Source organism: Rhinolophus ferrumequinum, chromosome 18 (assembly GCF_004115265.2).
Source record: "Rhinolophus ferrumequinum isolate MPI-CBG mRhiFer1 chromosome 18, mRhiFer1_v1.p, whole genome shotgun sequence".
Taxonomy (NCBI): Eukaryota; Metazoa; Chordata; class Mammalia; order Chiroptera; family Rhinolophidae; genus Rhinolophus; species Rhinolophus ferrumequinum.
The window spans coordinates 3,436,971-3,464,822 of NC_046301.1; the positions used below are offsets into that span (position 1 = coordinate 3,436,971).

General features: G+C 42.8%; 1 protein-coding gene across 5 annotated transcripts in view; it reads right to left on the bottom strand.

Moving 5' to 3' along the window:
* PDE5A (phosphodiesterase 5A) overlaps window positions 1-27,250 on the bottom strand; it is a 112,778-nt gene extending 85,528 nt beyond the window's left edge. Inside the window, exons 1-4 of one of the 5 annotated variants that reach the window (XM_033133499.1) lie at window positions 26,803-26,940; window positions 16,092-16,171; window positions 7,994-8,582; window positions 935-1,024 (exon numbers count right to left, since the gene is read on the bottom strand). In XM_033133499.1, the coding sequence (XP_032989390.1) occupies window positions 935-1,024; window positions 7,994-8,578 (675 nt within the window). In that variant the 5' untranslated portion in view covers window positions 8,579-8,582; window positions 16,092-16,171; window positions 26,803-26,940. Of the gene's footprint in view, window positions 1-934; window positions 1,025-7,993; window positions 8,583-16,091; window positions 16,172-25,457; window positions 26,192-26,273; window positions 26,421-26,802 lie in introns of those variants that run through there. The other 4 variants (XM_033133498.1, XM_033133494.1, XM_033133495.1 and 1 more) reach the window with 4 other exon arrangements.
* Window positions 27,251-27,852: the final 602 nt, after the last annotated feature.

Below are 27,852 nucleotides of genomic sequence, written 5' to 3' on the forward strand. Positions count from 1 at the left end.
GTTCAGAAGCACTCCTGCAGTCTATTTATTTTCACTTAGAACAGTGATTTTCAACCCGGGCAACACTTTGGAATTATTGGGGGAGCTTCAAAAATGTGTCACTATCCAGACTCTGCCCTGAGAATATTCTGATTTCATTGCTAATATCTTAGAAGTTCCCCACTTTATCGTAACATGCAGCCAGGGTTGAGAATACTCAGTTGAAACATTCAGTTAAATTGCTAATTTATTAACTTTTTTTCCCTCAAATAAGTATAAAATGAAAAGGGAATTCAGTACTAACAGAATCCAAGCCTTCTAATTAGGTGAAGTATAAACCAAGATATTTTCATTGGCTCATCATATCTGTACAATGAAATTTACTTGGCATTAGCTACAATTTCCGTTTTTTCAAAACCTCTTTTTGAATCCGAAAATAAAGAAAAATCAGGTAATGATCATTGCAATTGGAGAACCATTTATGTAGGAGCCTTACGCAGACACTTAAAATATAGTGTGAAATAAATTGGTAAGAAGCACAACCACAATTACATATCTTGGATAGAATAAGAATAAGGTCCTAAGGGGGATGGGGGCATAAGGAGATGAAGTGTCTGAAGTGAATTTCTAAGTCACAGTAAAGTCTCTATCAGGATTCAACCCTATAACTAAAGTCTAAGAGATATATATATATATATATAGATAGATAGATAGATAGATATAGATATAGATATAGATAGATAGATATATAGATATATAGATATATAGATATATATAGATATAGATATATATAGATATAGATATATATATATATATCTATATATATATTAAGTAGAACATTCGAGCACTTTATAGTTAACTTGTCACTGTAGTATCACTTCATAGGTGTGCAAAGTAATTTTTTGTTTGAAAAATGTTGCCAAATGACATTTTATAAAATGGAAAATTGGCTTACCTCTTCCCTATGATTCTTAATTGGCATACAAAGAATACTTTGTGTCCTGTAGCCTGTAATTTGGTCAACTTCTGCATTGAATCGAGGATCCTAGTAAGGAAAAAGAAATTCAATTTCATAACTGACCCGTTCAAAGACTGATTTGATTTTTCTGATTTATAAGATTAGAGAAATCTAACCTTTGACTTACCTTGTTGCTCTGAATGACAATTTTATTGTTGTAAAAGGCATCAAGTCATGTAAGTACATATCATCTTTGACAAAGATAAATTTAAGATTTTTTAGAAGCTGGGGTTTATGCAAACTAAAAAACAATACAGACTCAAACAAATGTCCAGAAATAAAGGGAATTCAAAATACTAACAGATTTCCACAGCCTTACTTGAATTCGGGGAAAAGTGGCAACTCTCCGCCTCTGTAATACGGTTTGCCTGCTCCCATCTCACTGCTTGATTCTTCTGTGCCACCCAGAAGTAAAGCATCTCTGCTCAGTAACTTTTCCTGTAAAACCTCTTACTTCCAAAACGACCATTCCAATCCTGACTTTGCTTCCCCTGTGATAATTGTTCATGTATTTCCTCAGGATTCTGTTCTTCTCGCTTAGGTGTTCATAAGAATTTAAATCTCATCTTTTCTCTGTGGCCTCAATCCGACTGTAAACCACCCCTTAATCTCAAGTACAGGCTATTTTCCATCGAACTTTAGGTCGGGTTAAAGTTAGGCTGTAAACTCCAGAAGGGGCTTTTTTTTTGGTTCATTAGTGTGTTCCCAATACTGGTACAAGAACTCAAAAGCCATTTGTTAAATAAATGAAGGAATTCATTAACAAATGACATCATAGTTATCAAATGTGATCATTTTTAGCTTATCGTTTAAAGCATATCTGGTAAGTGGGGGACGGGGGTGGTGCTTACGAGAGGAAATGGACAGATACCAGTGTATGGGATAAGATTAGGATGGAAACAAACATACCAGAACATAAATATTTCAATGAGTGCTGCCCCTTTCAAAGCAATAGCCACGGGGAGTTATATGCACAACCTAATAATAGCACCACTGCTCTCAAAACTCTGCGTTTGGAATTCCCTTTAGAAAACATGGAATAGCCACACTGGAAAATCCTCCACTTTGAAGGTCATTTGTTCTCCTTCTTTTTTTAATTAGTCTAAAGTCGTGCAAAGCCAAAGCTGTGAATGAAGTAAATGATTACACTCGATTCACTCAATTGGGGTCAGAAATGAGGCCAATTTCCCCCCAAGAGAACCAAATTTGGCATTACAGACAATCTCAAAAGAAAAGTTATGAAATGGTGGAAAATCAGTACAAATATTTTATATTGTGAATGCTACTGTATTTTTGCTTTTTCTGCAAATATGCTTAAAGTTATATGGAGACACACACACAAAAAACCCTTGGCTGAATATTTCTGAGAAATAGTTCTTAAATAACATACTATATTGCAAAGTATCTAATGAAAGTAAACAGGATACTGATATTGATGAATTAAAGAAGTAAAACATTATTAATTTATATTGTGAATTATTCTACAAGCTAATATCAAATTAAAAATAAAAATGCATCCTCGGCAATTATTTTGTTAACGCACATTTTAATTACAAGACCAATTTATAAAGAAGAGGATTAAACCCAGCTATCTAATCCAGGCAATGGAGTCTGACAAACTGAAATTAGCAGGGTTTGCACAGCTTTGGGTGCATACCGGAAGTGACAGCCAGCAGCGGCCCTGGGTTTCAGTCTTCACTGAGGAAGGTGGGACTGATGCACACTTCAGATTCACTGTAGGGGAATCTTGGCCTCTCACAGAATTTTCCCTTAGCGATGCAGTCAGTGCAAAGGCAACGGGCACAGAGAATCCCTTTAGGTCCAGGAAACGCAGAAGGGAAAATGCAGCACTGCTATGATTGTGAGTATTCCTTTTCCTGTATGAGGACGTGCCCGTGTAAAAAACATAAAACTTGGATGTCCCCTTGTCACAACAAAGCAGCTGGCACCAACTTGCCCTCCTGCTGAAAACAGAAGACCAGATCAAATGCCTGAGACAACTACAGCACAGACCCCAAGGGCGGGGAATGAATGTGCACTACTCTGTCCTTCTTCTCACGGGCACGCTCCTGCTGGGGAGAAGGCGGGCGGTACCCAAGTGGGGCAACAGTGCCAAGGAGAACTGAAAAGAATCCGGGGCTCCCAGAGTGGCTGGAATTTGCAAGGCTCTGCTGGGTGTTGGGGAGAGGGGTGTAAAGGAGAAGTGGCTGAAGACTCAGTAACTATTCTGTTCAGACATGCACAGAGCAAGACGCTAAGAGCACTGGCAAGATGGCTGTGGAAGGCTGAAGCGGGATGGTGACAGCAGTTAGGGAAAGGGTCAGAGGAAGTGTGGCTCCAGCCCAGCCAGGGAGACCTCACTGGCACCTCGAGCATTCAGCTGAGACACAGGGAGGCCAGGCCTTGAGAGTAAGGACCGTGCCCTAGATGGAATCTGCTGAAGAAGGCCACGCTACAAAATAACCGGCCTGTATTCTTCTAAAATACATGTCAAGAAGGATAAACACTGAGAAACTATTCCACATTTAAAGGAGACTAAAGAGATATCATAAGTATGTGCCAGATGCGATCTGGAATTAGATCTCTCATCAGAGGAAAAAAATAACTATAAAAGACATTAACGGGACAACTGACCAAATTTGACTACAGACTGTTAGATAATAGTATTGTGTTATACTATAAAATTTCCTGATTTTGATAAATTAGAATAGTAGAAGATAACGTGCTTGTTGGAAAATATACACTGAAATACTTAGTAAAAATGCCTCCAACTTATTAAATAATTCAGAAAAATAATATGCATATAGTACTTATATGCCTTATGTATAGAAAAAGAGAGAAAATTATAAAGAAAATGGGGCAAAACATAAACAACTGGAGAATTTGGGTAATGGGTACATGGAAGCTTCTTATACGGGTCATGCAATTTTTCTGTAAGTTTGAAATGATATAAAAATAACAGAAAACAACAACACAAAAAATGAAACAACACAGTAAACTTGCCAAATTATAGGATGGTTTTCTTCCACAGTGTGGCATTTTTCAGACAATGCCTAAAGATAATTAGAACACTGAACAAAGACAGACATAGCAGTTCCCAAACCGCATTCCCTGGAGCACAATTATACCATGACAGGTTGGTAGACTTATCAAAATTAAATCAGTTGCGAGTGTCATTTCTTTCTCTTAAAATTCATTTTGGAAATAATTTTATTCATTAGAAATACATTTGAGAGAGCTCATATTTCTTTAGGAAAATACCTGGATAAATACTTGAAATAGACACTGAGACCTGCAGGGTGAGAGATGGTGAAGATTTATTTATCCGCAGAAAGAATGAAAAGGGCGGTATGGAGTCGGGGGTTGGGGAATAGCAGCTCCTCCACCAGGAGTGGCAGTGCCACCCACCCTTCCCTGAGACCTGCCAAGTCTTCCCCTTAGAAATCATGGCACATGTGGAGTGGCTGTCCTGTGGAGACAGAAGAGTCCCAGTTTTCTGTTCCAGTTGACTTGGGAGACAGAGGGGTGCATTGACAATGCAAACCTTTTGGCACAGGAAATCTTAGGGAGGCTCACGGCTTCCACAGGACATGGCACTAGGGGTGCCAGGCAATCTGTGCTCATCAATTCTATGTGTCAACTTGACAGCTGGTCAAACACTATTTCTGGGTGTGTCTGTGGACTGAGTGACGCAGATCCACACCAGGGAGCGGGCAGCGTCTGATCCGCTGAGAGCCTGAAGAGAACAGAAAGGCAGAGGAGGGCGAATTCACTCTCTGCCTGAGCTGTGACATCCATCTTCTCCTGCCCTCCTGCCATCTCTCGGAGCTCCTGGCTCTCAGGCTTTCAGACTCAAACCCTGACGAGACTTGCACAAGTGGCCCTCGAGTCTCAGGCCTGTAGACTGTGAATTACACCACTAGCTTTCCTGGCTCTTCAGCTCACAGATGGCAGGCAATTCCTGGCCTCCATAACCAAGTGAGCTGATTCCGATAATAAACCTCTTCTGATATATCTATGTATCTATAGATAATCCATATATATATATATATATATATATCTGCTATTGGTTCTGTTTCTCTGAAGAACACTGACTAACATACAATCCAATCCAAATATTGGGTCATATCTAATTTTCATATAGAAGGAAAACACCAAACACATTTATATTGCTGTTCTGGTTATTATGTGTTAATATCTTATTATCAATAAATCCTGTGCCACGTTCAAGAAAGCTGCTGACTCAGGAGATGACGTGTGACCGAATGTCAGTACATGGGCAGCACTTACCAAGTAACCCGTCCATGGGGTCTGTGGTCTCACTGAGCATGACTGGTCTAAGTTGTAGGCCTTGTCTTTCAAATATATGAATGTGGTATCTTGTTACAATAAAATAGTTGACTTTTCCAATTTATATCATTCTGTTACAAAGTTTTAAATAGCAAACCAAATGGTGACAATTTCTTCCAATTAATTTATCTGTGAGACTATTTTTTTACTCTTCGCTTCAATCTGAGCACCATTACATTCCGTGGCCACTTTGGTTTTCCAATGCTACATTATACACCTTGAAAGTGTTCTGTGGTCAAATAAGCTTAAGATGCGTCATTTTTACAGATGCATATTTGAGGAGATAGGACTCAGAAAACATGAGGATGTGTTTTCATAGTACGACTACTTTCACAAAAGGCTATGAGGTGGTAATTAGTTTAGTCAAATTATTAGTGGGGCTGACTTCCACTGCTAATACCAATGTAGACGATATGTCACAGATCAATCCCATAATTCCTACTAGATTCCTGGGACACGAGTAACTTCTGCAAGGCCACTACACACACAGGTGAGGGGTACCAAGGGTGACAGGGTCGTGGGTTCACATACTTCACCTGGGAGCATCCAACATCAAGGACACGGGCCTCTGGTAGACAGCAGGGCAAGCCTTAAACCATTACCAAGTGCAAAACAAAAACTGCATTGTCACACCCTTGAAGATGGCAAGCAGATTAAACACAATGCATCTGAGGAAAGGACTCCTCAGGGCTGGAGGAACTTGGGCCACGCGGACAAAGGAAGGCATTCTTAGCTGAAGCATATTTACAGTCCCACTGTACTCGGGATGGCAGGGCTGCTGACAAGCGGAAACCCAGCCGTCACCTAAGACAGGAAGGGAATTCTGCAAATTTGGCAGCGATCCTTCAGCAGTGTCCTTAACTGCTTCACACCCCATGGGGTCAGCCATGGTGTGACGTTACTACAGACCTCAAAGAGGTCATGGAGACAGCTCCGCGAGGAGTCAACATTGACTAGGTCGCTCGTACAGAATGGATTCTGGAAAGTATCTCAGGATATAATGGACTTGAACTATCCCATCTCCCCCTCAGGAAGCCTCACCAGTGACCGTCATTTATTTATTTATTCACCCGTCTTCAAAACCTGAGTCATCTTCAACCCCCTTTACCCTCACTTCTCTCTCCTCTGAGCTGCCAAGTCCGGCGCATTCTACTTCTTCATCTGAAATCCACCCCCTCCTTTTCATCTGTACGGCCAGTCAGATCTTCACTTCCTCACACTACTAAAATCATCTATCCTCCCAGCTTCTAGTATTTTCCCCTCTAATTCATTTGATGACCACCATGAAATTCATCTTTCGGAAGCACAGTCTGAATCCCACTGGTCCCCCTTTGAAACCATCTTCAGTTCCTCCTCCTGGCTCTGGACCACATTCATACGCCTCCGCCTGGCACTCAGGACCCCAGTCCTCTGCAGGCCCTGCTCCCACAGGCCCCCAACGTCTGAGCGACCAGGACCCACATGCTTCCGTATGCGCGCCCCATGGTCCAACGCCCCTGTCTCTTCTTTAAACTTTTCTTTACATCTCCATCTCACCATACACCCAACTCAATGTATTCCAATCTTATCCATTGTCCAGGGTCCATTTTCAAGCCTTGCTCCCTCTCCGTCTGGCCAACCAGCTGTCATCTCCTGCTCCCCTGAACCCACCACACTGTCCTCGGCATCTCTTATGATCTGCTTTCTCTGCTTCTTCTTTATCTTAATCTACTATAATTTTTGCTGATTCCATATTTGTTCAGACTTGACTATGCACCAGGCACTGTATTAGGTACCAGAGATGCAGGGGTGAATAAAAAGGCTATGAACCTCGAATTACACAGAGGAGCAGTGAGCTGGGATGACCACGGACCTTTAAAGTTTAGTGCACTACATGGCAAGTACAACAACTATTCTCTCAACGTGCGAGAAAATGTTTCTAAACCCACAGCGTGCCATTCCATTAAGATGCTCTGTTTAAAACCTTAATTCTATTAATAATAGGATCATCTTAAGTAGGAAATTTGAAGAACGATATTGTATAATGTTTAAGTTCATAATTAAAGACCTGTATTGTAGCAGAAGTGGAATATCAGATCTTTCCACTGAAATAATTTAGAGCGAAAATCTCCATATTTTAAAGTCATTCATACATTTACTTGCTTAATGAAATGGATAGAAAGAAAGGAAATCAGACTTTGGTGTTAGTAGGACTTTGAATGAATGAGTATGATTTTGATTGAATGAATGAATGTGTGAATGAATGAGTGTGGGTTTGGTTTTTTTGACAGTTTTTGCACCCATCTCTTCGGAATCTCAGTAAAAGCCTCCGAAGTGCATGTGGAGAGAACACGGGTAGGGATGTGTACAGTGCTAGGTAAAAAGATGAGAGAATGCAGCTATGAGATGAGCTACGTTACAGTATCATTAGGGGGAAAAACAAGACAAGATTCCACTCAGGCCCATCTGTTTGACTCAAGCACCAATGAAGAAACTCTGGCATTTAAAAGATGCAAAAGTTCCTATCCTACATTCCAACTTTAAATAAATATGCCAATGATGACATCTCCGTTTCAAACATCGCCACCATTCACAGCGCTGTCCAGCGCCCCACCATTCATGTTCCCCTCCCCAGCCCACCCCCGCTGTTCCCTGGTTCCTTCTTACCTCATATGCATCTTTGATGTTCAAGGGCTCCCCCAGCGCCGCCACGTGCCCCACGATGCCTTTGTTCCACTCCAAGCGGATACAGTTGTTGGAAGCTTCTTCCAGTGTTGAACCTTCTGCCACATCAAAGAGGCGGCTGACAAGGAACTTGTCATTGGAGCTGTCCTCACAGACCAGGAAGAGGGAATAGCGGTCGGCGGAGATGAGTCCATGGATATGCAAGAAGATTTTGTGACATAATGCTGTGACATCCAAATGACTAGAAATATCTTTCACTAATTCCAAGAGTCTTGAGCACTGGTCCCCTTCGTCATGATCAAACCTTGGGTGGGTCAGAGGCATCTGTTCCTTCTTTTCTGAGTCAGAGACGAAGCTCACAGTTCCCTCAGAATCCTTGATAATAATGGGTCTAAGAGGCCGGTCAAATTCGGAAGCAGAGATTTTCCTGGTTGGTGTTCCCGGGGCACTGCTGTCTGTGCGGGGACTCTGCGACGAGGGGCAGGAGCAGGGTTCCGCGTGGCCTCTGAAGCCTTCCTTGCAGACAGGGATGGTGTGAACTCTCTCAGCAAACCATGCATTAACCATGTCTCTGCAGAACAGAGCAGCACACGCGTCACGTATGGAAGAAAGAAAGGCGCTGCCCCTGAAAGCAGCTACCAACTCTTTCACGGTAAGCTGGTCAGATAAAAATCTAATTTTCATCGAAAATGTAAACAAGGTGGTTTATTTAAGACAGTTCTAGTTTGAAAACTATAAAGGATAATCGCTTCGATGAGCATTTTAATAAAGTACGATGCCTAGATGTGTATATTTTCAGATATCCGGTTTACAATGTGTCAAGCATCAAAGTCTATGTCTCTCAAAATCAGGTTGTATTAAAGACACTAAATTTGACAATAGTTTTAGGAAAACATAAATGTGAAAGTGAATTTGTTGTTTAAGAGACACAACTTGTTGTAAAGTTAAATATTTAAAGTTAAAAATAAATATTTATCTAAATTGGGCTAGCCAATATGCTTAATTTTAGCTTTATCTATATCACTATATACAGATTAGATTGAGAAGAAGACATGGAAAATATAAACAATTTGATCTGGTATGTAGAAAGATTTAAACTTCTGTAAATATTTCCTAATAAAGCTCATTCAATAATGGTAAAAAATGATCTCTTCTAGATTATCTGCTCCTGGTATAAAGGAAGAAAATGTAAAAGTAGGCAATCGTTCATCTTAAAAATTCAGTCCAAGAAAATTCAAACTATTTGTTTTTAATTTTAACTAAAATTTCTTTAAAAAAAAAAAAGTGCTATCACTGAGGACAGTTAAAAGAATCTGCCTATAATAAGAGCAATGCAATACCCACTCTACAATAACACACTGATGAGGTTCAATAAACGGCCAGGATAAAGAAGTCTGTTTTGGAGAGTGTTGGGTTACAGACATCCTACAGTCTTTTTGGTTGTGGTAAAAATTGTTCTCACCTCTTTGGAAGGCAAATAGGCAACATGTAACAAATTTTCAAATGCATTTATCCTTTGTTCCAAAGCTTTCACACATGTGGAAAAGGACCAGGGTATTGACCGTTGTACGGTTTGTTACAGCAGAGATAAGCAGCAGCCTAACCCGACCCATGGAAGGCTGGGTAGATTCACCATGGCATGTTTCCACAGTGGAACATGAGGCAGACTTTGGAAGATGGTCGTATGTACTGACATGAATAACCTCCACAATTTATTAAGTTTATTAAGGAAAGAGAAGAATGCAGAAGGGAAAAGAAGAGGCTGCCTTATTCCTGAGTCTCTACTAAACCTTTCATTTATAGGATGTTCCCTTAATTATTTGATTTTGAACAACAGTGTATTGCTTGGTAAATATGTATTATTCTATAATGTTACCAGTCTAGAACGGAAAGGGTAAAAAAGGTAACACATATAAGAATGACTGATAATTTCAGGTGTTGGATACAGTATCAAAGCGTTTTAAAGGTCTCTTTCAAAACCGACATCGTAGGTAGAGATATTGTACAGATCACAAGTACAAGCAACCCCCATATCACACAGTTGTGAGGGTCCTTAAAATGCCACGTTATACAGGGTTTCCTTATATGCCTACAGCACATAAAAAAAGAGTTTTTTTAAAAAACATAACTGTCCTAATGTTTTATAAATTCATGCTGTGGCTTGGGAGAAATCTTCCAGTGACAACAACACACTGATAAAATAATGTTGCATCTTAAAAACTTATAAATGAGGGTGCCATACTCTGGAAAATGCTTATATATGTAACCCCCCGAAATTTCAGTATTAGGGCCAAAGACATTGATGTCAAAAATGCATGTGAAACTATCAAATACAGGAAGCTTTTGAACAAAATTGTCTTGTAGAATATGAGATAGGAGATAAACAATATGTCTATATTAACATAACTTATGTGATTTTCAAATATGTACATATAACTTAAATTGCTAAGTCAATATAAAAATAAGCATTTTTAACTATTTCAGTAGCAAACCTAAAGCTTAGGCACAACTTACTTCTTATCTTCTCATTTGAAAGTGATCAATTAAAAAAAAAATTTTTAATCAAACCACCTATGTGACAACTCCACGTGGATGTCTAAACAGACAACTTAAAATGGTGGAAACAGAATTCCTAATGTCACCTTGCTCCAATTTCCCTCCCCCCCCGCCAATTTTCTCATATAATAAACAGCATCACTACACACCCTAGCTGCTCAAACAAAACATCGAGCAATTAGTCTACGTGTGTTCCCTTCAGTTCTCACATCCAGTCCCAATCCAGCCAACTTGACTCCCCAAACCTTCTATCCTGATCTGTTCATGTCTGTCTCCTGTGCGACCACCCCAGTCCCCATCCCCACATGTCTCACCTGGACTATGGCCACAGCTCCCAGGGTCTCTCTGATATTATATTTGCCCTTTTGATCCATTGTCCACACAGCAGCCAGAGTAATCTTTTAAGAACACAGATCTTACCATCTTAACTACCCTACTTGGCTTCTCACTGAATGGAGGTTAAATCCACACTCTTTTAGACCCCTACCCTCACTCCTCTCGCCCACGTTGGCCTCCTGCGTGCTCCAGCACACCAAGCTCTAACTCCTCACAGCGTCCACACCCCCTGCTGTGACAGGTCTTCCCTGATCCCCCACCTAAGCTGGCTTCAACATCTCACGCTTCACCCCACGTTACCTGAATTCTCTCTACCAGATATTTTCTTGTTTATCAATCTGCTGGTTTATTGTCTGTTTATTGTCTCCAACAAGTTGTTGTTAGTTCCATCAAAGCTGCTTGTCCATCTTGTCACCTCTGCATCCCCTGTACTTGGAAAATGCCTGTCACATAGTACGTCCTCAACAAGCGTGCATAAACGAAGGCTCCTAACTTAACTGCACCAAAAGGGACAACAGTCTTTGGAATATCTGAATGCTGGCATATCTGTTACAGAAAATCAACATTGCCTTAGCGATCAGTGCTCACTGTTCCTCTGATGTGAGCCTCATAACATCGTGGCTGATTTGTCCTCAGATCCCCGCAGTGCCTCGTATGTGTCAACCGAGCCGGTGCTCAAAAGTCCTTTGTTATGTGTTCTTATTACTGTATTTAATTGTTTCATAAGTGTTTATTTTTTTTTAATCTCTAGTTATGTTCTTGGAGAGATGAACTCAACATGACACAGGAAAAGCAGATTGAATATACCCAGTCATTCAATCAACCATTTTCGTCAATCGCCAGTCACGGAGACAAAGGGTTTCTCATGACCACATTATTGATTATGAGTCCCTGTAGTTACACACGTGCAGAGGAAGGCATATGCTCTCGTAACATCAAAGCAATCACTTAGAATCAACCACAGGGAAGAGGGAATCACCTCGCACACCTCTCCCTCAGGCATTCCTACAGGGCACGACCTACGTGGCTGTGTGAAGTGGGCCCTTACTCTGAAGTCTAGCGCCGATCTCTCGCAATCAGTTTTTAATACTTCAGTCTCTATACAATACAAATCACCTGCAAGCTGAAATTAAAATTCTCATATAAGAGGCAGAAATTCTATAAGTAGACACAAGTGGTGTTGGAGAGCAGCTCTAACATCACACAAAGCCCCTGACAATTAAGGGTTATGCCCAACTGAAGACCAGCTAACAAGTGAAGAATCGACAAGGATAATGACATAACAGATCCTTGAAAAGAGAATTCTATTCACAAAATTATATTCCAGATTAAGAAATGTCCTTCAAACAACTGAGGTCTTCAAGTATTAATTAAAAAACACAATTTGGGGGAAAAAAGAACTCTCTTTTTGATCTTGCTGCAAAAGTCAAACATGAAGTAAAGTTATTATTCATGGTATAGTTTTGTCAGAAAATGAATTGTTTATTCGAAAAATTAGCATGGAGTTTTTATTATAATCTAAATCTTATTCAATGTAAAATAAATTTACTTTCATAATCTGTGATTCTATTTTTCATGATAAAGTTCCAATCAAAGCCTTTCCACTAAGATCGTTCTGTTTTAACTGGATTCACTTTTATGGGTCCTGTTTTTCTAGAATGGGTTTTTCTAAGAGGTAACAATCCTTGAGCACGTCAGGTACCATCCTGGACGAACCATTAAGTGACCTCTTCTCCCCAAATTGAAGTTTATATTGTTCTGAATTTACATGCATATTGGATTTTGCTGTCATATGAAGTTAAATGAAAACGCATATGAATGAATAAAAATGGAAAAGACGACTGTGAACGTGTCAAACGTAAGGCAGGATTGAGGCGGTGGGATTCAGGAAGCCTGGATGGTAGTTCTCATGGGGGCGCATTGCTTCTGTGGCCTTGGATATATCTGTGCTCTCCTTTCTTTCTCTTCTGGGAATCTATGGGATTTTGAAAAGCATTTTACACTAGTGATGTTGGGGGCGGGAAAAGCACCATTGTATTTAAACCTGGTGAGGCAGGCATTAATGATCCTATTTTCTGAAACAGGAAGCTAAAGTAAACAGCTGAACCCAACACGTCCTGCATTCAGTAGCAGAACCAGGAATCAAATCCAGGTCTCCTATTCCGAGTGTTATGACCTCGAAGACATAGAGGGTCCCAGCACCTCGATGCTTGTCATGAAGAAGGCACCCCAGAAGTTCCAGCTGCCTCTGAAAGAGTCAGACTTGAGCACACCAGGCACAGAGAATAAGATCACTTACAATAACACATTCTCTAACGTAATTCTTTCCTGCCAGGTCATAAAAGGATGGCACACTAAACCACTGAGATAAAAGCACTCTCTCAAAGGACACAAAGAACAAAGATTCTTAAGGACAGTGTCCTTAAAAAAATCTGACTGAATCCCACATCTATGTTTCTCTGCAAACAAGTCACGTTTTGTAAATTTAAAACAATGCACTGAACGAAATGGATAACAAATGTGTTCCAGAGAAGAGTCCTTCTTAGAGTTGCTGGATTTAGCAAATAAAAATACAGGGCACCCTGTTTAAACTGAGTTTCCGATAAACAATGACTAATTTTTCAGCATAAGTTGTATCTGAAGGTCAAATTTAACTGGGTGTCCTGTACTTTAGCTGGCCACTTTCGTGCTGCTGTATTCCAGCTACAAGTCTACACAGGTGGGAAGTTGGACCAATTACAACTTCTCTGGAGTTCAAGTGCTTCGGTTGTGAAAATGGGCAGCTGGAATGAGGCCATGAAGACCATGCAGCCCCCACCACAGTGCACGTTACCAAGGGCCGGGAGGGGTCCAGTAGGTTTACCCACTCACGATCCTCTCGCCGCTCAGCGTCCGCACTTTTAGTAGGAGAAAGACCTCCTTATTCTTCCCATCACCACAAAGCGTTGATGCACAAGTCACATTAGAAAATGCCCATGGAAGCATTTCCAAAGCTCATCCATATATTCAGGGTGCTGCTGTCGCCCACACTCTCAGTGCTCACCCCAGTGGAGATGCAGGGCGGTGGTGAGAATGGCTGTCCGTTCAGTTTTGCCAAGACACTCAGGGAAAGGATAAGGTGGAAAGGCTGTGTTCCGGGAGGTACAGCCCACAGGCTGCGCGAGCCTGATGGGGTCTGGAGACAGGCTGGTTACACACACCCCCACCCCGAGCCAAAGCAGATACTTCAGAAGGCTGTTCTTTATAGACTTGCACTAAGCTTTCCCCCAAAAGGGAAGAGGTGCGTCATAACTCTACATAAGTTACAGAATAGCATCTGGAAGGAAGGAGAGAAGATAGGAAGGAAGGAGGAAGGAAGGAAGGAAAGAAGGAAGGAAAGAAGGAAGGAAAGAAAGTTCTATGAGGTATTTCACCTGTGGCCACAAGCACTAATGACTTCAGGCTCTCTTTTCTTGTAGAAGTGGGTTCTTGCTGACCACCCCCCAAACCTGGAGCAGTCAGGGCAGGCAGCCCTCTTCAAGGCTTTGAGTTGATTTAACATTTACAAGGCTGTCAAAGAAAGACAACAGGCTCCAGATGCTTGAAATAAAGCCACGGCTAAGAGAGATGTGATGAACCCCAATGCCAAGGATTTATCATCCCTGACAAGATCCTGACGTTCAGCACCCCACCCAAATCATGCCCTCTCTCCTCACCAAAGTCGGTTTTATTATCCTCCAGGCACTTATTTCCGTCCTTATTTTATTACACAAAAAATGTCTTACCTCATAAATGAGTGGTATTATACACCTTTTAGAAATGGGTAAATTAGACTTCGTTTTGTTCTTAAACGTTTACAGTATGTCTTAAAATTACCAGAGACTCTCCAGAGGCTACCAAAGCCCATGCTGGGAGTTGTTCCTCTCAGGTAGGTGCCATCGTGGTTTCTAACTTGCACCCCCCACAGACGCTGCTCAGGGCTCACAAGGGGCCCTTCCCCACACTGAGGAAGGACAGAACCCAAAGATAGATATAATCACACAGCAGGGAACAAGGACAATGGAGGTTGCGAAAACCTTGCCATGAGTTGTCAGAAATGTGACTTGAATTTTAAACCTCAAATCTGTTTCAATGATGAATCCCATCAGAAGTGTATTGTCTTAATGTTCTGCTACAGGAAATGTAGGGATATTTAGGAATACTAGGCATACTTTGGGGAAGACTCTTGCAGCTCAAACCACTCTTGCAATGACACGTTGACATGAAAATCAGTGTCATGAAGAGTAATGTTTAACACATTTTAATTTCACGAGGCTTCTTTGTAGCACGGACGGAACTGCACCCTTCAAGATGCCGTGCCCACATGGGTGGAGCGCCCTACAAAACTAAATGAGTTCACGGACTCAAAAGGCCAGGAAGCCTTTTGTAGCAGCTGCTGGGGGAAAAGGCTGAACTTGACATTTCCGGTGTCCGACATTCAGTGGTTTCCGTAATGCACAGAAGGATGAATAAATGCATTCGTGAGTGATAAAAAATAGCAAAGGAATTCTGGGGGGTAAGGAGCTTAGAAGGTGAATTGACATTTTTTTGTAATAGTTGTAACAAAGAGTTGATTTTATAAAATTAGACATATGGCAGAAACAAAGTGCTATATATTTCATTCTCCGCATCCTGTGTGCGCATATTTTTTTAAGTAGTGAAAAGTGTATTATTCTTAAAATGAAAGGCTCACTTAGTTAATGATTAAATAGAATGGTGCCAAGCTAGTAATACCTTTTTTATGAATATTTAAATGGGTTTAACTTTGTGTATTGCGTATCCTTCCTCTCCTACTTTCTAGAAATTTTATAAATTGGTTAGTAATATGCATTGAAAAAAATGAAAGGTCATTTTATGTTACATAGTTTGTTAAGAATCAAACCTTTCCCCCTTTTCCAATTTCTCATTTTGGGTATTATGACAAACTTATCACAGGAAAGAAAACTACAACACATAGTTTGTGTTCTAAAAATTTTCCACTAATCTAGACAAGTTACAGCTTCCTCCAAACGCCTACTATCTAGAAGCACTAAATAGTAGACGCAAAACTTACTGACAGGACAGGTTATGCAAGCTCTGGCACAGCATCCAAAGAGGATGAGCCAAAGGGACACACACACACACACTCACACACACACTCACACACACTCACTCACACACACTCACACACCTGTGTCCATAGGGCTCCACGCAGAAGTACCTTTTCTTGCTACCGAAGTTGAACTGCTCACTTATCTCACAAAATGAATCCTGAAAAAGACAGAAATGGCTTAAAACACATTTTCAATATCCCAGATGTCTTGAAAGGGAAAAATAATTGAAATACTTTGCCTAGGTTTTATAGAATATTTCTTGGCATCTGGAAGAGTAAGGGAAAAAAAGAAAAACTTACAAGGCTAAGTAAAATTGTGATATAAACATAACAACTCTCATGAGTTAAAAATATTGGATGAAACCTACTTATAAAGCAGCTAATTTAATGTGTTTTGTACTCTTGCCTAAAATAATGCATCAAAGGATAAAAGTTCTTTGAAAATATACTGTACTTAGGGTTTTTGTGTTCTAATACTAAAAATACTATAATTGTAATGGCCTAGTACTTAAATTTTCAGCCACTCTATTTTAAAATGTCATTTGAGAGTTCCCACTTTTTTAAGCTCTAAAATTATATATGGAAACCAAACCCACTGGGCAAAGTCTCCAGGCACCTCATTCAGTGATGTGCTTGCATATTGGGAGGCCTTCAGAGAAACTTCACCGTCTTCCTGAGTTAGATTCTGCGCGACAGGAAATCTATGAACCTTTGCTTTGCTTCCATGAACAAGGAGGCCGAACTTCAGTGCAGCTTGTGGTGAAGGCCCAAGGTGGGAAAGACCTGGGCTTCAACCCAACAGCTCCTTCTTCCGAAGGGTAAGACCCTACACACATTATTTACTCTCTCTGTAAAATAGTGACAATGACACTAACCTTCGTAGGTTTCCTCAGAACTTAAAGGAATGAAGCACATAAAGTGATGGCATAGAGTCTGGTAGTCAGCATGTAATATACGATACCTACTGTTTTTAAGTTAATTGAACATTAAATGGAGCATATGTTCAAAGGTAATTTTTTTGTAAAGATAATAAGAATTTATTCAACAGGCTTCTACAGAAAAACTAGATGTTAGCCATTGCTTCTTCTTAAGCTCCTAGTTTAAATACACTAATTTCTCTACAGAAACACTCATTTTTTAAAAAATTGTTTTAATGTTAGTACTTTCTCAAAATAGAACTGAAATACACAGATTCCCTAGACCAATAACTACATTTACATATACTATAATTTCCCATTAATACATAAAGTTTAAGAGCCTAACATTTAGTTGAGAAAAATAAATATAAGCACGCAACTTGTTTTTCCATTACTATTTAGAAATTTTGTTTTTTCAAAAATAAGTTACAGATTTGCAGGACATTTTTTCCCCCCCAAAATATCAAAGATACAATAAAACTGACAACAAAGATGAGAAAATATACAACTAATTACCTATGATGAAAACTATCGCAGTATTTAATAGTAACCGTATTCTCCAGTGGAAGATGGTTGTACTGCTGGATGAACCCATGCTTTAACAATACTCAGCTACAGCTACAGGAGACCTGGGGGTTAAAGTTAGCCAGCGTAGCTCCTCCCTAAGGGGGTTCACTTGGGGAAATTTACAAGTAGGTTGTTTCCTCTGCCTTGCCGTACAGCAAGTCCCTGGAGCAGCAGCATTTGGGGAGTTTGCAGGATGCCTCAGAACAGAGTAAAACGATGCAGACTCTGAAAGATCACAACACTCAACCCATTCTCTTCTTAAGTCTCCTGTTAAAACCTCACCCCCGCTTTGTTTCTCGCCAGTGGTTTTTTCATCAGTCATGTGAATTAATCACCAAAAACCAGAATTACAGAGTGTACTGATTTCCTGTCTGGAAAGGGATGCTTGATAGCTTACATGGAAATCTGCTGCAATTATCTGTAGGAAAAACACACATAACTTGCATAAAATATAATGCTAGATATTTTTTCCTGCTCTTGGATCCTAATTTTATACAGTTTTAGTTACATTATTTGCACAATTGGGTCCACTACTGCTGTTTGGAAAATACTTAAAGAAGGAAAATATTCAATCTGAGAAGTTGATACTCTGCTCTCCTGGTGAGAATTGAGAACACTTGGAGCTGAAAGAGAATTTTAAGCTCATTTATGAATCTCGCTGCCCCCATTCCTCACTCCTTCCCACATCCCAGTTTAAAGATGAAGTTTACTTACTTGGGCCAGTCACAAATTTAGTTAACAGCTAAGTTGGGAAGAGAATCAGGGGCCTGGCCTCCCATTCTGATTGCCTTTCTAGCACCTTCCACCATCCACAAAGGTTCTGTTCAACTATTAATAAAAATCCAACTAAAAAGTGAGAAAGACAAAGTCTATACAATCACTGTTCTGTTGTTCTAATTCCCACTTGTCAGAATAAGGGAATGACTTATTCTGCGTCTGTGATTCTATTTAAGGCACCAATGAGTCTCAAGGTAAAACAGTAAATTACTGAAAATCACCACTAAAAAAGATAAGGAAGTCTGCATTACTTTCTTTAGATATCTTAAGAACCCCATGAAGTAAATGCTATTGTTTCCGTTTCACAGAGAGAGCAAATAAAGTCCCCAAGGTCATACTCTTACAAAGAGGGGGCCAGGGGTCGCTGCTGAAATCTATCCTACCAAGGACCCTTAAACACCATAAATATCAATAAATGTTAAAGGGTGCAGAACAGGGGCTCCCAACTAAGTGGTGGTGCCAACCCTTGGGGGCATTTGGAAACGGGGGTCACAAAGATGGGGTGCTCCTGGGATTCAGGGTCTGGGCCCAGGGATGTTAAATATCTCACCATGTGCTCACCCATCTCTCACAACAAAGCAGCATCAGTACCGAATGCCAAGGCATCTGCTTCTGAGAATCATTGGTTTAGACTAAAATATGAACACACATAACAGGGGGTTAAATGAGAACGGGCCGGCTGGCACACCTCCACGTGACATCCTCCAAAATCTCCGCTCTGGTATGACAGTGGAGTTCACTTGGGTCTGGTATGGGAAGAAAACGAAGGCTCCGTCTAAAGTTATTTAGTATTTCCAAGGTTTCTCCAGCTATGAAAACAGCTGAGAGGCTAACTGGGACCAAATATAAATAAAATGCAGAAATTGCTTCATATGGTTTCACATTCAGATTTGACCGAGAGCTGGAAGACACGCTTTGTAATTTTCCATGCATTCACAATCACATGCATGAAAACTGTCCCTTCAAAGAAAACCTACTTACATCCGAAAGAAAACATAATCACTGAAATCTAGGCTGTAAATATGTCAACTGATTTGCTTTGCAGCTTAGATGTGGGAGAGACTCACTCCTTTGGCTCCTCGGTCTGGGGCATGAGAAGCCCTGAGAGTCCAAATCAAGTATGTGATGAAGATCTGTACTTTACTTTTGGGCTTTCACACCAATGACAAGTAAAATCAAAAACAGGTCAAAGAAGTACACTTTACATTACTGGGAGGACCACCTTATAACCAAGTCCGGTCCTGTAATTTTAGTGCTTAGGTTTCTATTCATGTTCCAGCCACACTGCACCCCAATGGTTCTGGGGGAAAGAACATAAAAGCGGTAGATGTAATATACAAATACGCTTTCAAACCAAGTAAAACCCAGAAGCTGGCATGCTGTGCTATAGGAATAAAAGTTCCATGATTGCTTAAACAGAGAAACCCAGCAGGAGAAGTGAACCATCGTAGGATGACTGCAGCTGCCAGCCAGACCCGCCCTGGTCAGCACGGCCATGCTCACTTTGCATGCAGGGTGACAGAATGAATGCTGTCCATTTGCATTTGGCTGGAGTTTTTTCATTTTATTCATAACTAACTTATGCATTTATGTTGGTATTCCAGTGGCACACATGCTGTAACTGTTACTGTAGGCAGAAAGAACAGGGCCGCAGGGAGGAAGGGAAGGAAGAAGTGCGGGAAACAGAGGAAAGAGGAGATGACATCATTCTTAAGAAAAGGTGCAGTGACAGCTAATTGTAACAGATTATAAGACTGTCAGCATTGTGGGCAGGGAAACACCTCCATCCCGTGTCACCAGGACAGTGCCGACAAAGGCCAAATAAGAACAAGGGAATCTCACCCCTGAGGAGAACCAGTGGTCAGCTAGGACAGCAAGGGCCCATCCAGAGAAAGCCTGTGATGCCACCACAAAACTTGAATATTTCATGCCTTTATTCGAATAAAACCCTAAGCCTCTTAGTTCTTCTGGGGCACTTGTCCTTTTCCTGGCCTGCCCACATTTATTATTTTGGGAGTGTCCTTTTTCTTTACTTTAATAAATCCAGCACTTTCTTGGCTTTGTTCATATGGCTTAATTCTGTACGTCCTGGAATACCTTCCTGTGACGATACAAGAACCCTTGCTCTCTGGTAGCATAACTTTGATGCAATTATACCTACTCTTAAGAATTGCATGTTTAAAAAATGTTAATATAAAAGGAAGTCAACACCAGGTATGGTAGATATCTAGAATTTCTGTTGTGCCCTCATCATTTTCTTTTGGGAATTCCCCGCTGCCCCAAGGACATATCACAGTCTGGAGTACCGGCCTCAACAGAGTAGTCAGACAACTCTGTTCTTCCAGACACAGTGATGGTTCCAGAGCAGACATGTGATGCAAGCAAGGCCAGAGTAACGCTGAGAGGACTGATACGGAGGTGATGGGCCTTCTCTAACACCGGAAAGTCAAGAACCACAGAAACTTGCCAAGAAGAAACTTTTCCATGAAGAAACCATGCAGGAGAATCAAGCCAACACAGCCTAGGGCCCAAAGATGGATAGATGGATGGATTTATGGATAAAAGGACTGAAGGAAAGATAGACGGATGAAACAGACACACAGAGAAACAGACAGATTTTTGATGAAAGTATTTGATCAGCTGATTTCGCAGCCAAACCCATTCCCAGGCACTTCAATCATGTAGGTCTGTATGAGTTTAAGTTGCATTTCTGTCGCTTGTGACCAAAAGCTTTCCAATATCCTAGAGACCAGTAAGAATGTCTTTCTTTAACAGAGGTACGCTTCTTAAATTTGAGAAACACTGGATCACGCGATCCCCTCTACCTCTAAAAGTCAACGATCCTATCTGTGTGCGTGTGTGTTTCAATTATTTCACAGCTCGAAAGATCGGGGTCTTTTTTTCTTCTTATAACCTCAGCATAGGTATTCAACAGAGAGTAGAAATGATCATTCGTATTTTTTTTACAATTATAATTAAGAATATGATATCAAATGAGGCTTTTTGCTCTCCCAAGTTGAGGTGTAATAACATTATTTAGAGAAAATAATTTGCAAAAAGCCAATCTTACTTTACAATTCAGATTCAAGGGGTAGGTCTCAAAAAACACAGAGGCCAACAACGACTCATAAGACTTTAAAAAGCATGTTCATTACAAACTAAAAACCAGAGAAACAGACATCTTTCAAAGCTTTTTCGAGTACTTATCAAAATAACTCTTATGAACCTAACACTCGGTTTGCTTTACCTGCTTTAAACATTTGTTTGGCAATAAGTATAAATGCCTACCATTTAGAGAAAATGAATATTTATTTCAAAATAAAATGAGACTACCAAGTCAGTTAATAAGGCTGCAGAGCTAAACATCAAATGAATGACTCATGTGGAAAGACTTTCTCCAATTTGTATTCCTAGGTGTGCAGCTAGCTCACAGGCACTTTCTGAGAATCTCATACTCTGACAGATATTTCAAGCCACATCAATCAGCTATAACATGGGTCAACTGACGCTACATCTGTCCCGCTAAACTAATTTCAGAGGAAGTCTTGCAAAGTCAGTAGAGAGTCTGCATCCTAAATTCAGAAATTAGTCATTTTTCCACCCTCTACTATCAATCAACTCAGGGATGTATTCAAATGTCCCACAGTCCTTACTAAAGGCTTTTATCCTAGGAAGAGGTTTAATCCTGCATCAGCTCTGAGAACAAAGGACAAATCTAACTCAACACAACAGTTAGAGGTTCGGTCAAGTTCAAGTTGAAAAATTGTTTTGGGGATAAACTAATAAATACCAAGCAGCTCTGTTTAGCCTTTTCAATTACGAGTGTTATCAAAATGCACTAAGAAGTACAACCAAAGTGCTAAATTAATCTGTGTTTTCAAATCTAGAGGAAGGGAGCATCAGAGTACGACATTCTCTATCATCAGATAAGAGTGAAGGTACAAATTTTACCTACACAACTTGAAAGGAATTTCGAATATTTTAAAAGAAATGATATCAGAGACCAGAGTCAAATCATCTATTTAGGTGGAATTATTTAAAAAGGAAATTGTGTTACACAACATACTCAAAATGCTAAAAATTGCTCATCTTGAGGTGCTGAAGACATGCTATGGTGAAAATATTGACACTTTCTATAGATCTTCATATCACGAACTGAAAAAAAGCTACTGAATTATACTAAAAGCCTATTTAAGTTTGCATTATTCTAAGCAGATATCCATCCAGGACTAATTGTCACTGCATTCATTCTGCCACATTTTTAGGAGCATGATCTTGCAATGCAGCACCTAACTGTATCTGAAGCTGAAACCTTGAGATAGAAAGGCAATGAGAAACATCATTTCAGGGGCTCCCATGGATTCTTCCAGAAGGGAAGAATTCAACCCATGTGAGTACTTTTAGGGAAGTAAAAGGCAGCTTAGAGCTGGCTATATGTACCTTGCTTATACACAATAAAGCACAAAAAGTGATTATTGCTCCAGAATTACTATCATAAAAATATTATAAATGATACCAAAGTCAGACTGAGTCAATTCCCACACTTTTATCTTCAAGGCTAGTGACTCCTTAACAAAATATACTTAACAAAATCATTTGTCTGAAAATTGTGAAAAGCTTATATTCCCATATAATTACACAAACAATTTTTAAGAGTGGATAGCAGCATTGATTTCTGTATCCATCATCTGTTTTAATGTAAGTATCTTGCAAATAAAAATGTCACAGCTTTTAGAGGTGAGAAAAAAATTTGAGGAAGAAAGGAAATAAAATAAAAAGAAAGAAAGAACCCCCGACACAGGACCTGGACCATCAACAATTCAGCACATCTTTGCAGTATCAAAGAGAAAGTCCATCACAGAAAACTCCATGGGAGTGTAAAACTTCTGTTTCTGGACTTTGATCCAAGCGGTCATAAAAACTTGTCCTCACTTAATATCTCCTCTTTCCAGTATACGCCAAGTATTCTCAAGCTTTTGCTCAGTACAAAACAAAGCAATAAAAAGTCAATTGTGCTACTCCTACAATACTAGCCCACTCAAAACATCACCCCCCAGCACAGAGCTGATTAGCTGCTAATGAAAGGGAACGTTATTCGAATAAGCTGTCAAGAGCAACAACAGCTGTGCAAGTGGCATTAGCACCAGGAAGGCCCATCGGAGAAGGCAAAGCATTAGCGCCTTTAATTAACAGTCTCCGGGGTCCCTAGGGCTGCAAAGTCGTCTCCAATACTGAGGGGAGGGCGGTGCATATGGCGAGTCTCAAATTAATTTTTATGCTAATAGATTATGTTACGAATTGTTCGGCTGAAACTCAAAATCATGTACACAGGTTGTGATCACTCTAACTAGCATCTACTTCTATGCTCCAAGTTCTGGTTTTTAATGAGGTGCTTAGCTCTGTATTTGACGATAGTTACAGCAAACTGTAATATAGCAGCATCACGGCTTTACAGGTCAAGCGAAATTCACAGGTGTTCAAAGGAGAATTTAGAGGGCCAGAATCTTCATTCTGTTCAGTACCCATGGCAAGGATAGAGAAGTTTGCAGGAATGTCAAAAGACAACAATTAAATCAAAGAACGTGGAAATAGTTCCGTCACCATGCCTGTTTACAGGCATAGATGGCTGATCTAAGGGAATCCAAATTTATTGTAAATCTTAAACCATGCCAAATGCCGCTACAAGACTATTGTTTCATGGGTTTCCTGAGTCACCTACAGTATTCATTTTACACTTAGAAAGTGTAACTTAAGGGGAAAAAGCAAAGTAATGTGAGCTTTCGTTAAAAAAAAAAAAAAATCTTAGCTGTAAAGTGAAAATGTCTGCAGTAAGTTTTTACCACAACCAAGTGAATCACTCTGGGTTTAGCAGTTTGGCAACTTTATAAGCAACTAATGTCCAACCTTTCATTCTTATTGTCTCCTATTTTAAGTTGATGTCACTAAATAGAAAACCAAACTGGAATATTGTTTTGTGAAGCACCTCTGGCTACACACATGCTCTTCGATGATATTCTTTACACAGACAACTTTCAGCACTCTGTAACTCCTAAAGTTGAGGGCCTGTACTGCCCTTCAATGTTTTACACTTTCGTTTTCCAAGATAAACTCAACATAAACTCTTCCCTTAAGAACACACACACACACACACACACACACACACACCACAGAAAGTGTGCAGCCAACTGTCAATACCAACTATAATATAAAAACCTAACTGAAAAAAAGGATATAGTTTCAGATGGTCTAAATTTTACACTGAGGGAGTAATTTTGAGGATTAGGATTTTAATCCTATGCTACTTGGAAGAAAATGTAATATGAAAAGAAATGTAACAACTCTTCCAACTTATTTTTCAATAAAATATTACTTTCAAAGTCTGGCAGGCTCTGAAAGTCAAGTGTTTTTATGTGTGACTAGTTAAAAACCACCACCAAACAATGCCGAGTTTATGTCTTTAAAAGGAGAGAAGGGGAGGAAAAGGGCATTTATGCTGATTTGTAAGACAAATAACTTTTTTTCTTTCAACTGTTGATAATCTGCCTAAAGACCACCCTTCCTCCCCCACCACCCACACACACACTTAAAAAATCAGCCCAGTTCTGTCCGCCCACTCCTCAGCTTCTGTGCCCCCGTTCAGTGAAGGCAGAAGGGCCAAGTGTGACAGGATGGCAGGAAACAGGAAAGATGGCTTCGGAGGAGCAGAGGACCTCTAAAAACTTCTGCCCACGGCAGTCGACAATCCCAGACCACGGTGGCCTCCGAGCCTCACCCCAAAGTCGCAGAGAGAGCCCTTTGAAAGGAAACCGCTTTCCGTTCAGGGTTTACCCTTGGTCCCTCCAGAAGTGGGGTTTTGAAGGGAGGAGGCGAAAGCCGGGAAGAGAACTTTTAAAGGAAGGCAGAGTAATTACACAGAAAGTATAGGATTAGTCCGAAGCCGTCGCCTCTGTCAGGAACCCCGAAAGTGGTCAAGTTGACCCTCACTCTCTCTGGACGTTCTTTCGGAGAAACAAGGTTAAAAAGTGCCCCCTCTATGACTGCAAAGTAATACACCCGCAGAGAGTCAAGGAAGACGGAAATGTCACATGGTCCATTTCAGTGCAGCATCCCCCGCCGGGTGACCCGCGCCTCCACCCAGCCCGGCCCCGCCGCGCCCGGGGGAAGTGGGTGCCGGGGGAAGTACCTCGTTTTGTCTCCAAAAGGCAACATAGCAGACGTGGGGAGTTCGAGGTGCGGACCGTGCGGCCTCGGCCTCCCCCGCACTCCAGCAGGCGCAGGGGGCGACGCCGCGCCCAGGTGAGGCGGGTGACTGGAGCCGGGTCCCTTAGCGCCCCCGCCTCCCGCTCGCCCCGCGCCGCGCCGCCCCCTGGCGGGGAGCGCCCGGCACAGCGGCGATCGAGCGCCGGCGGGTGGGAGCTGGGCTCGGAGCCCCGGCCGGCTCCCCCACCATCACCCCCGCGCGCGTCTCCCTCGGGCCTGGCGGCAATCGCCGGCTCCCGACACCGGCTCCCCCGAGCCGGCGGCAGCAGGATTCGGGCCCTTCCCCAACGGGTGGTGCTGGAGTCAGCCTGAGCGCGCGCGCAGGAGCCGGGTCGGCGCTCCGGCTCCGCACCAAATCCACAGGCTCCGGGGACCCGCCCGCCACGCACTCTCGGCTGCCCACTCTGCGTCCCTCGGCTTCAGCCTCGCTTCCTCCCAACTCTCCGCGATCGTTTCCCACGCGCGCCCCACTGCCTGAGGCACGGCCGCCTCCCAGAGGACAGGCACCGTCCCCGCCCTCCGCCGCGGCCGCCGGCCTTGGCTCTGGACCAGACAGAGCTGGCCCTGGGGTCGCTCGGGCCGCACTGGACCCGCCCGCCCCCGGGTCCGCTCCCGGCGGTACCGCGCGACCCCTCCCGGAGCCCTCTCCGCGGCGCCGCCTCGGGCGCAAGACAGAGCGAAATGGGGTGCGCGCGCGGGACAGTCAGGGGCTGTGGGGGCACGAGGCGCCAGCACTCACTCCGGAAAGGCTCCCGCACGTTGCTGCCCTGGGGCTTCCCCGTGGTCTCTCCTCCTCCCCGGCTCCCCGCCCTGGCAGGCCCAGGCGAGGGGGACGGGGGAGGAGCGCAGCCGCCAGGACCGGGCTGGAAACCGTGCTTCCGGAGCTGCAGGGAAGGGGCTCAAAACTGTTTTGGTTTCGCTAAGGTTTAGGGGCACCAGGAGGTGGAGAGGACTGGAGGAGGCCCATGAGCGCGGGTGCATGGGAGCATGCTACCAGGGAATGCCAGGGCGGCCGGTGGTTCGGGGTGGCACGGACATTTTTGTATTTGAACTTGGCAAATTGGATCGAACCCCAGTTTTTCGACTGTACTCGCCTTAAAGTCAAGGTCTCTGCACCGTCACAGGTCCAGGGACCTACTTCAAAAGCCAAGGCCCAGGAGCCGAGGCTGTTTAATGGTGAAGGAAGGGGACAATGCCATAGCGGACAGAGAGCAGCCCCAGATCACGCTCCACTCCCCGGCTGGGTCTGCCGCGGGTCCTCGTCTTACCTGGTGGCTTTCCTAACAAAGTAAGAGAAGGTAAAGTCCCAGTGATCGTCCAGCCATGCTTCCACCGAGTCCTGGTCCCGTGGCCGCGCGGAGCCGGGGCCCGCCCGCTCCATGACCGCGCCGCGCGCCTGTGCGCCTCGCGGGTGCCGGGTTCCACCCCAGTTGGGGTCCCTCCCTAGAGCAGCGGACTCGGCCTCCAGACCCTCCCCCTCGCCTCGCTCGGGTCTGGACGGCTTCGGCGAGCTGCTCGGGCTCTGGGCCAGCCTGCAGCCCCGCCCGCCTCTCCGGATCCCCCGCTCCAGGTGTGGCGGGCGGGGCGGGTGCCGCAGCCCGCGCCTCCCTGGGGTCCCGCCCAGCTCGGCCCCTGCAGCCTCTCTTTCTCCGATCCCGAGGCGACCGCGGCGGTGACTGGCGAGCTCTCCGGAAGCTCGGTGGCCACAGCCTGAAGGCGGCCACGCGGCCGCTGGGGTGCGCTGCGCGCCGAGCGGGCTCCCGGGGCGCGCGGAGGTGACGGGAGTGTTCGCGGAGTGTCCCATTCTAGGAAAAGGAAGGCAGCGGTATGGAAGACCCATCCCCAGCCCAGACAGACGTAGCTAAGAGAAGTTTCCCCTAGAGTGAGAGGTGCGCTTTTCCTTGGGCCTGGGAGAACAATGACCGTCCTTCCATCCAGCGCTGGGGTCTGGGAACCCAGCCGGCCCGGTGCTTCACGGCGCCCCAGCCACCGAGCCCGCCCCGGGCAGGAGAATGGGGGCGTGGGCGACCAGGGCAGGTCTGTGGGTCCTGGTGGGTGACTTCCAACACAGCCTTCTCCGTGCTTGATGTTAATGTTAACGACAGCAATGATAAACTAAGTGCCTTTGCATCAAACGCTACCTGTTCACGACTTGGAAAAAGATTTGCTGGAAAAGAAAAGGGTACCCTGGAATAAACACGGGTGATGGTTTGTGTATGAAGCCAGCAAACAAGGACACCTCTGTACAATCAGCTGGAGACCACAGGCACTGCCGCTACAGTGCAGAGCAGCAGGAAGCCCGATTTTACATTAATTCG